Here is an 11,429-nt window from a genome sequence, read left to right on the forward strand (position 1 = left end):
TGTACAAATGATGATGTCATCATGAGTGACATCCTCTATGTTCAGAGCTAAGAAGAGTGACATTTTCCTCATGGTTAATAGCACATTATTTCTATTCTAATATGTCACCGCCCTGTAATACTGTCATAAAACATGTAATTAGCATATCACTGTAGGACATCTAGTTAATAATTATATTACATTTGTATTATCTGATATCACTGTCTTGCACCACCCGCATACAATTTCCTTTGTAAATAGAATCTGGATCATAAACATCTACGATTAAGGATGAATAGATTCATGTTATTGTGCTTTCCATCTATGAAACAAAATGTTGCATGAAGGGTCACATTGCATAAGGAGTCAATGGGAGATAGAACAACCGCCTCTAAACAAGACGTGAAATGCACAGTCATACAAATAAATAGGCACAAAATCACAAGTGCAAACTGAGAATACAGATCACCCAAGTCTTCCTCTGCACCAGTCATCTGAACACTTATCTATAATGTCATGACAAAAACTGGTTGCGGAGAGTGAGAAAGTGGATGAATACATTTCAAGTGTGGTCCCCACGAGAACAGCGGCCGGATTAGTCCTTTAGCAAGCTTGACGAGTAATACCAGGTGTGACACTGAATGGTGTCTATTCCATGGGGGGTTGGGGGGAGGGGGGGGTGGAAAGCAGGGAACAAAATAACAAATGCATCTATACAGACTATTTGTTCTAAAAGACATTCAGGGCCCTGTTTTTCAGCACTATCTGGTCTAGGCCGAGGGTCACAGCTCTCAGTGTTTGAGCCGGAGGAACTGCTTTTAACAACCTGAACAGGAGTTGTTTTTTCTAGCATCTGTTTCCCTCTAAAACAACAGAATCAGAATCACCAAGTACATTTACACATACTCAGAATGTGACTTGGTGATATGGTGCTGCTAGTGATAGACAACACTTAGAGACAGAATACAGACAGAGGAATTTAAACAAAGTTTACCTACATTATATACAACTAGGTAGAGTGAGCATAACACTATAAGAGAATGAGCAGTGGGTAAACAAATATACAAATAATATTTATAGTATCAGAATGAATATAAACTACATGACCAAAAGTATGTGGACACCTGCTCGTTGAACAATTCTCATTCCAAAATCATGGGCATTAATATGGAGTTGGTCCCCCCTTTGCTGCTATAACAGCCTCCACTCTTCTGGGAAGGCTTTCCACTAGATGTTGGAACATTGCTGCGGGGACTTGCTATCATTCAGCCACAAGAGCGTTAGTGAGATTGGGCACTGATGTTGGGTGATTAGGCCTGGCTTGCAGTCAGCGTTCCAATTCTTCATTAAGGTGTTCGATGGGTTTGAGGTCAGCGCTCTGTGCAGGCCGTCAAGTTCATCCAGACCGATCTCGACAAACCATTTCTGTATGGACTTTGCTTCGTGCACGAGGGCATTGTCATGCTGAAACAGGAAAGGGCCTTCCCCAAACTGTTGCCACAAAGTTGGAAGCACAGAATCATCTAGAATGTCATTGTATGCTGTAGCGTTAAAATTTCTCTTCACTGGAATTAAGGAGCCTGACCCATGAAAAACAGCCCCAGACCATTATTCCTCCTACACCAAATTTTACAGTTGGCACTATGCATTAGGGCAGGTAGCGTTCTCCTGGCATCCGCCAAACCCAGATTTGTCCGTCGGACTGCCAGATGGTGAAGCGTGATTCATCACTCCAGAGAATGCGTTTCCACTGCTCAAGAGTCCAGTAGCGGCAAGCTTTACACCACTCCAGCCGACGCTTCGCATTGTGCATGGTGATCTTAGGCTTGTGTGCGGCTGCTCAGCCATGGAAACCCATTTCACAAAGCTCCCGACGAACAGCTATTGTGCTGACGTTGCTTCCAGAGGCAGTTTGTAACTCGGTAGTGAGTATTGCAACCGAGGACAGACGACTTTTAAGTGCTACGTTTCAGCACTCAGCGGTCCTGTTCTGTGAGATTGTGTGGCCTACCACTTCACGGCTGAGCTGTTGTTGCTCCTAGACATTTCCACTTCACAATAAAAGCACTTACAGTTAACCGGGGCAGCTCTAGCAAGGCAGAAATTTGACCAACTGACTTGTTGGAAAGGTGGCATCCTATGACAGTGCCACATTGAAAGTCACTGAGCTCTTCAGTAAGGCCATTCTACTGCCAATGTTTGTCTAAGGAGATGGCTGTGGGCTCAATTTTATACACCTGTCAGACACGGGTGTGGCTGAAACAGCCAAATCCACTAATTTGAAGGGGTGTCCACATACTTTTGTATATATAGTATACAGTTAAAGTCAGAAGTTTACATACACTTAGGTTGGAGTTATTAAAACTAATTTTTCAACCACTCCACAAATTTCTTGTTAACAAACTATAGTTTTGGCAAGTCGGTTAGGACATCTACTTTGTGCATGACACAAGTTTTTATTTATTTATTTTTATTTCACCTTTATTTAACCAGGTAGGCTAGTTGAGAACAAGTTCTCATTTACAACTGCGACCTGGCCAAGATAAAGCAAAGCATTTTTATTTAATTAATTTTTCTAAAAATTGTTTACAGACAGATTATTTCACTTATAATTCACTGTATCACAATTCCAGTGGGTCAGAAGTTTACATACACTAAGTTGACTGTGCCTTTAAACAGCTTGGAAAATTCCAGAAAATGCTGTCATGGCTTTAGAAGCTTCTGATTGATGCTAATTGACATCATTTGAGTCAATTGGAGGTGTACCTGTGGATGTATTTCAAGGCCTACCTTCAAACTCATTGCCTCTTTGCTTGACATCATGACACCTAAACTAAAAAAAAAAAAATTGGAGACCTCCACAATTCTGTCTCATCCTTGGGAGCAATTTCCAAACGGCTGAAGGTACCACGGTCATCTGTACAAACAATAGTACGCAAGTATAAACACCTTCGGACCACGCAGACGTCATACCGCTCAGGAAGGAGACGCGTTCTGTCTCCTAGAGATAAATGTACTTTGGTGAGAAAAGTGCAAAATTAAAGGACGTTGTGAAGATGCTGGAGGAAACAGGTACAAAAGTATCTATATCCACAGTAAAAACGAGTCCTATATCGACATAACCTGAAAGTCCACTCAGCAAGGAAGAAGCCATTGCTCCAAAACCGCCATAAAAAGCAAGACTACGGTTTGCAACTTCAATTGGGGACAAAGATTGTACTTTTTGGAGAAATGTCCTCTGGTCTGATGAAACAAAAAGTGAACTGTTTGGCCATAATGACCATTGTTATGTTTAGAGGAAAAAGGGGGAGGCTTGCAAGCCGAAGAACACCATCCCAACCGTGAAGCACGGGGGTGGCAGCATCATGTTGTGGGGGTGCTTTGCTGCAGGAGGGACTGGTGCACTTCACAAAATAGATGGCATCATGAGGAAAGAAAAATGATGTGGATATGTTGAAGGAACATCAAGACATCAGTCAGGAAGTTAAAGCTTGGTTGCAAATTGGTCTTCCAAATGGACAATGACCCCAAGCACACTTCCAAAGTTATGGAAAAATGGCTTAAGGACAACAAAGTCAAGGTATTGGAGTGGCCATCACAAAGCCCTGACCTCAATCCTATAGAAAATTGTGGGCAGAACTGAAAAAGCGTGTGCGAGCAAGGAGGCCTACAAACCTGACTCAGTTACACCAGCTCTGTCAGGAGGAATGGGCCAAAATTCACCCAACTTATTGTGGGAAGCTTGTGGACGGCTACCCAAAACGTTTGACCCAAGTTAAACAATTTAAAGGCAATGCTACCAAATACTAATTGAGTATATGTAAACTTCTGACCCACTGAGAATGTGATGATAGAAATAAAAGCTGAAATAAATTATTCTCTACTATTATTCTGACATTTCACATTCTTAAAATAAAGTGTTGATCTTAACTGACCTAAGACAAGGAATTTTTACTAGGATTAAATGTCAGGAATTGTGAAAACTGAGTTTAAATGTATTTAGCTAAGGTGTATGTAAACGTCCGACTTCAACTGTATCTAAATGCAGTAATAGTGCAGTTATTCTGTGTACCATTCAAAGATACAGTAGCTGTTTGCTGTGTGCAGCATAGAGTGCATAGTCCTTTAGTTTCTATGGGCCAGATGGCCGGTTGGTGAGGGACACAGCCCAGGGAAAGAAACTGTTCAGGTGGTAGGAGGCTTTGGTCATGATTGACCTAAACTGCCTGCCAGAGGATACTTTTTGGAATAAAAGATCAACAGTGTATCTAATTACTGACTGATGGTGTCTATTCTGAAAACTACCTTCACAAACAGAGCACTTAGTTTAAAACCTACAATTCAACATTTACAATGAGGCATGTAGTGATAGATGAAACGGGATTCTGTGATTTGACGAAGATAGATAACTAGAGGGTTGCCTAGTGATTCTTAAAATGACACTGCATATGAAGGTGTAATGAGTAACCAGCACATTGAAAAGTTATCATCAATCCTCCATAGAACAAGCAAACAGACACATGGTTTCCCCATTTATGGAGGACGGCCTGTCTGCCAGCATCATGTTTACTCATCAAATGTTGGTGTGGAGGGCTATAAACCAAATTAAAACCAGGGGCAAATGGCAACGGAGCTACAACACACAGTCCAACTAGAAAAACTGTCAACACGTGACATGCTATTATCTTAGGGGATGCTCTTTTTTCCCACCCAGTTCAAATAAAAACAACTGAGAGTGGGTGACAGTGACAAGTGAGGCACACTGTAATTTACAATGACAGGCATGTCATGTAACAGTGTCAGACAGAGGAGGACCTAAGTCAGATCACCCACCTCCCTTCCCAACCTGGTCTCAGAGCATTTCGTATTATTCTGTACGTTATTCCGAGACACTCCATTAGTACGATATGTTACGTATGGTATGGTTACATAAGACACATAGTTACTTAAGGCTAAAACAAAATGAGGGTGGTTGGTTGGGCGTATAACGCCAACGTCTAGCTACCCAGAGGTTGCGAGATCAAATCTCATCACGGACAATTTTAGAATTATAGCAAATTAGCAACTTTTCATCTACTTACTACTTTTTAGCTACTTTACAACTACTTCGCATCTTAGCTAACTGTTCCCCTAACCTTTACAGTTTTAGCTAACCCTTCTCCTAACCTTAACCCTTTAAATTCTTTGGGATAGGGGGCAGCATTTTCACATTTGGATGAAAAGCGTGCCCAGAGTAAACTGCCTGCTACTCAGTCCCAGTTGCTAATATATGCATATTATTAGTAGATTTGGATGGAAAACACTCTGAAGTTTCTAAAACTGTTTGAATGATGTCTGTGAGTATAACAGAACTCATATGGCAGATGAAAACCTGAGAAAACTCCAACCAGGAAGTGGGAAATCTGAGGTTTGTAGTTTTTCAACTCTTGGCCTATCGAATACACAGTGTCTATGGGGTCATATTGCACTTCCTAAGGCTTCCACTAGATGTCAACAGTATTTAGAACCTTGTTTGATGCTTCTACTGTGAAGTGGGGGCGAATGAGAGGGGATTGAGTAAGGTCTCTCCCAGAGTGGCATGAGCTGACCATGCGCGTTCATGTGAGAGTTAGCTTTGCATTTCAGCATTGCATTTCTGAAGACAAAGGAATTCTCCGGTTGGAACATTATTGAAGATTTATGTTAAAAACATCCTAAAGATTGATTCTATAATTCGTTTGATATGTTTCTACGGACTGTAACGGAACTTTTTGACTTTTCGTCTGCACCTAGTGATCGCGCGCCATGAATTTGGATTACTGGGCTAAACGCGCGAACAAAAAGGAGGTATTTGGACATAAAGATTAACTTTATCGAACAAATCAAACATTTATTGTGGAACTTGGATTCCTGGGAGTGCATTCTGATGAAGATCATCAAAGGTAAGTGAATATTTATAATGTTATTTCTGACTTCTGTTGACTCCAACATGGCGGATATCTGTTTGGCTTGATTTGTTGTCTGAGCGCCGTACTCAGATTATTGCATGGTTTGCTTTTTCCATAAAGTTTTTTTGAAATCTGACACAGCTGTTGCATTAAGGAGAAGTATATCTTTAATTCTGTGAATAACACTTGTATCTTTTATCAATGTTTATTATGAGTATTTCTGTAAATTGATGTGGCTCTGTGCAAATTCACGTGATGTTTTGGAGGCTAAGCCAAATGTAAACTGAGGTTTTTGGATATAAATATGAACTTGATCGAACAAAACATACATGTATTGTGTAACATGTTGTCCCGGGAGTGTCATCTGATGAAGAATATCAAAGGTTAGTGATTAATTTTATCTCTATTTCTGCTTTTTGTGACTCCTCTCTTTGGTTGGAAAATGGCTGTATGCTTTCTGTGACTAGTTGCTGACCTAACATAATGATATGTTATGCTTTCGCCGAAAATCCGTTTTGAAATTGGACACTGTGGTTGGATTAACGAGAAGTCTATCTTTAAAATGGTGTCTAATACTTGTATGTTTGAGAAATTTGAATTATGAGATTTCTGTTGATTGAATTTGGCACCCTGCAATTTCATTGGCTGTTGGCGAACCCCATTCCCAGACAGGTTAACCTAACTCCTAATCCAAACCCTAACCTTAACCCTAACCCTTAGCCTAGCTAACGAAATGGGTGATGGACATACACAAATTAATACATACCATACGAAACGTAACATATCATACTAAATGCAGTGTCTCGGATTTACATACAAAATATTACGAAATGCTCTGAGACCAGGTTTCCCTTCCCTCTCCCGATGGACTATTCAGAGCTCCACTGCAGTTTAGTTAAATGTTGAGACTGAATGTTTAAACACATGGTGTGTACCTGTTGGCTTGGAAAAAGTATTTATTTAAAGAAATGTACAGAACGTAAAACAGCCAAATTTCTATATTTTTCCTCATCTAATGTAGTTACCCCCCTCCCCCAACACACAGCACTCTCATTCCTATAATACCCCATCATCCCTGCCCCCAGTTCCTAGAACTGACTCACCACGAAATCACCCCATAACACCACCCCACCCATCTCCAGCATTCATTCAATTGAACCCATTCAGCATGACAAAAACACTGAAATGATTAACTCTTAGGGGCTTCAAATAATTTCAGCTACTATTTGGTCAATAGACTGTATAATATACAAGGGATGGGGCCCCATGAAGGAACACAACACATATCCATCATGTTAATGTTGAAAAGGGTGTGTGGAATAACATCTTACTATGAGATATGTCAGATAGCAGGTTATCTGACTGCAACTCGGTTATGCACCAAATCAGGTCCACATTTCAAATAGTAATTCACTCACATTCCTAATTTGGAAGGCATATATTCTATTATTTAAGCAGTACATAATAATTTATCAAGTGTTGCATTAGACAGCGGATGCAAGGCGCGCCTGCCTCGTGGGGAAACACTGGTAAGTGTGCGCTTTGAGTGCATAATGTACATGTTTGGGGGTGAACGTTGCCACACAAGTTTACCACACAAATTATTGTGAAAACTCGGTTTACTGTTGTAAGTATTGTAATAAACGAGAGGACAGCTCTCCCAAATTGAGAGCACATCACTATCACCTGGCGAAACCTATTCTATACTCACACGAAGTGTGGCCAGAGGCTGTACACCCTTATGCACACAGTAGTTATGCTATGCGCAATAATGGTTAAAAAATAACCCTCTAACCATGACTATAACTAACTACAACTTTGTCTTCACAAACCTCCGTGGAAATCAATATTGCCAATCGAATAACGAGCATTTTCACTTTAGATGTATCGTCTACATACTCATAATCCCCATGTAGTTCCCATTAAGTTTTTATTAAAAATGTTGATAAAATGTAACAGTTTTCTTTTAAACAATGTAAAATATGATGCATGTTAGGCTACATACAGTACCTTGGTAGACAAGCGCGACGAGGAGGGTACACAGACAGCTGGAAAAGTGCATCCTGGCAAATGTCAGATATCCTTGTTCTGCTGTTCCTAAAGTTTGATAATATGTTCGTTGATATCGATCAGTTAACTTCCTTCCGTAAACGTCAGGGTTAAATACTGAGATATTCACTAACTGTGTTCAGTTACAGTTGTATAACATCTGCTCTGTCGCTTGGCTTGGCTAACAGGTAAAATGCGGGAGCGCGTCGAGTGAGCGACGACGGGAAGCTCTGTAGGGTAGTGGTTTACAGCAACTCCGCCCAGGATCTACCACTGTCTTGTGGACCCCACTCCGCACTGCATTACACACACACACACACACACACACACACACACACAGTAACTAAAGGTCGCTAGTTCGAATCCCCGAGGCGACAATGTGAACAAATCTGTCGATGTGCCATTGAGCAAGGCACTTAACCCTAATTGCTCCAGGGTCGCCGTTGATAATGGCAGACCCTGGCCGTGGCCCCACTCTCCGAGGGTCTCAGGAAGAGTGGGATATGCAACAAAAAAAAAACATTTCGAAATAGGACAAATATAAGCACACACACACACAACTGCCAAAATAACCCACTGGGCACAGACGTCATTTCAACTTCTAGTTTGATTTACAGTACCAGTCAAAAGTTTGGACACACCTACTCATTCAAGGGTTTTCCTTTATTTTTTACTATTTTCTACATCGTAGAATAATAGTGAAGACATCAAAACTATGAAATAACACATAAAGAATCATGTCGTTACCAAAAACGTTTTGAACAAAATCCAAATATTTTTTATATTTGAGATTCTTCTAAGTAGCCACCCTTGGCCTTGATGACAGCTTTGCACACTCTTGGCATTCTCCCAACCAGCTTCATGAGGTAGTCACCTGTAATGCATTTCAATTAACAGGTGTGCCTTGTTAAAAGTTCATTTGTGGAATTTCTTTCCTTCTTAATGCATTTGAGCCATTCAGTTGTGTTGTGACAAGGTAGGGTTGGTATACAGAAGATAGCCATATTTGGTAAAAGACCAAGTCCATATTATGTCAAGAACAACTCAAATCAGCAAAGAGAAACGACAGTCAATCATTACTTTAAATAAAATAAAATAAAATAAAATGTTATTAGTCACATGCGCCGAATACAACAGGTGTAGACCTTACAGTGAAATGCTTACTTACGAGCCCCAAACCAACAGTGCAGTTTCAAAAAATGCGGATAAGAATAAAAGATAAAAATAAAAATAAGTAATTAAAGAGCAGCAGTAAAAAATAACAATATATACAGGGGGGTGCCGGTACAGAGTCAATGTGCAGGGGCACCGGTTAGTTGAGGTAGTACGTACATGTAGGTAGAGTTAATTAAAGTGACTATGCATAGATGACAACAGAGAGTGGCAGTGGTGTGGAGAGGGAAGGGGGGGAGGCAATGCAAATAGTCTGGATAGCCATTTGACTAGATGTTCAGGAGCCTTATGGCTTGGGGGTAGAAGCTGTTTAGAAGCCTCTTGGACCTAGACTTGGCGCTCCGGTACCACTTGCCGTGTGGTAGCAGAAAGAACAGTCTATGACTAAGGTGGCTGGAGTCTTTGACAATTTTTAGGGCCTTCCTCTGACACCACCTGGTATAGAGGTCCTGGATGGCAGGAAGCTTGGCCCCATTGATGTACTGGGCTGTTCGCACTACCCTCTGTAGTGCCTTGAGGTTGGAGGCTGAGCAGTTGCCATACCAGGCAGTGATGCAACCAGTTAGGATGTTCTCGATGGTGCAGCTGTAGAACCTTTTGAGGATCTGAGGACCCATGCAAAATCTTTTCAGTCTCCTGAGGGGGAATAGGTTTTGTTGTGCCCTCTTCACGACTGTCTTGGTGTGCTTGGACCATGTTAGTTTGTTGGTGGACACCATGTGGACACCAAGGAACTTGAAGCTCTCAACCAGCTCCACTGCAGCCCCGTCGATGAGAATGGGGGCGTGCTCGTTCCTCTTTTTCCTGTAGTCCACAATCATCTCCTTTGTCTTGATCACGTTGAGGGATAGGTTGTTGTTCTTGCACCACACGGCCAGGTCACTGACCTCCTCCCTATAGACTGTCTCGTTGTTGTCGGTGATCAGGCCTACAACTGTTGTGTCATCGGCAAATATAATGATAGTGTTGGAGTCGTGCCTGGCCGTGCAGTCATGAGTAAACAGGGAGTACAGGAGGGTACTGAGTACGCACCTCTCAGGGGCCCCTATGTTGAGGATCAGCGTGGCGGATGTGTTGTTAGCTACCCTTACCACCTGGGGACGGCCTGTCAGGAAGTCTAGGATCCAGTTGCAGAGGGAGGTGTTTAGTCCCAGGGTACTTAGCTTATTGATGAGCTTTGAGGGCACTATGGTGTTGAACACTGAGCTGTAGTCAATGAATAGCATTCTCACATAGGTGTTCCTTTTGTCCAGGTGGGAAAGGGCAGTGTAAAGTTTAATAGAGATTGCATCATCTGTGGATCTGTTGGGGCGGTATGCAAATTGGAGTGGGTATAGGGTTTCTGGGATAATGGTGTTGATGTGAGCCATGACCAGCCTTTCAAAGCACTTCATGGCTACAGACGTGAGCGCTACGGGTCGGTAGTCATTTAGGCAGGTTACCTTAGTGTTCTTGGGCACAGGCACTATGGTGATCTCCTTAAAACATGTTGGTATTACAAACTCGGACAGGGAGAGGTTGAAAATGCCAGTGAAGACACTTGCTAGCTGGTCAGCGCATGCTCGAAGTACACATCCTGGTAATCCGTCTGGCCCTGTTGACCTGTCTAAATTGTCTTACTCACATTGGCTGTGGAGAGCGTGATCACACAGTCTTCCAGTACAGCTGGTGCTCTCATGCATGTTTCAGTGTTACTTGCCTCGAAGCGAGCATAGAAGTAGTTTAGCTCGTCCGGTAGGCTCGTGTCACTGGGCAGCTCTCGGCTGTGCTTCCCTTTGTAGTCTGTAATGGTTTGCAGGCCCTGCCACATCTGACGAGCGTCAGAGCCACTGTAGTACGACTCGATTTTAGTCCTCAATTGACGCTTTGCCTGTTTGATGGTTCGTCGGAGGGCATAGCGGGATTTCTTATAAGCTTCCGGGTTAGAATCCCGCTCCTTGAAAGCGGTAGCTCTACCCTTTAGCGCAGTGCGGATGCTGCCTGTAATCCATGGCTTCTGGTTGGGGTATGTACGCACGGTCACTGTGGGGACGACGTCATCGATGCACTTATTTATGAAGCCAATGACAGATGTGGTGTACTCCTCAATGCCACTGGAGGAATCCCGGAACATATTCCAGTCTGTGCTAGCAAAACAGTCCTGTAGCTTAGCATCTGCTTCATCTGACCACTTTTTTATTGATATAGTCACTGGTGCTTCCTGCTTTAATTTTTGCTTGTAAGCTGGAATCAGGAGGATGTAATTATGGTCAGATTTGCCAAATGGAGGGCGAGGGAGAGCTTTGTATGCATCTCCATGTG

At 42.2% G+C, this 11,429-nt stretch overlaps 1 protein-coding gene across 2 annotated transcripts in view; it reads right to left on the reverse strand.

Moving 5' to 3' along the window:
• The window catches only part of LOC120018163 (CD166 antigen homolog), an 80,349-nt gene extending 72,163 nt beyond the window's left edge, over positions 1 to 8,186 (reverse strand). For both annotated transcript variants that reach the window (XM_038961201.1, XM_038961200.1), the window contains exon 1: positions 7,917 to 8,186. In XM_038961201.1, the coding sequence (XP_038817129.1) occupies positions 7,917 to 7,968 (52 nt within the window). In that variant the 5' untranslated portion in view covers positions 7,969 to 8,186. The remainder of the gene's footprint in view (positions 1 to 7,916) is intronic.
• Between the last annotated feature and the right edge of the window lie 3,243 nt (positions 8,187 to 11,429).

This window comes from Salvelinus namaycush, chromosome 23 (assembly GCF_016432855.1).
Source record: "Salvelinus namaycush isolate Seneca chromosome 23, SaNama_1.0, whole genome shotgun sequence".
NCBI classification, from domain to species: Eukaryota; Metazoa; Chordata; class Actinopteri; order Salmoniformes; family Salmonidae; genus Salvelinus; species Salvelinus namaycush.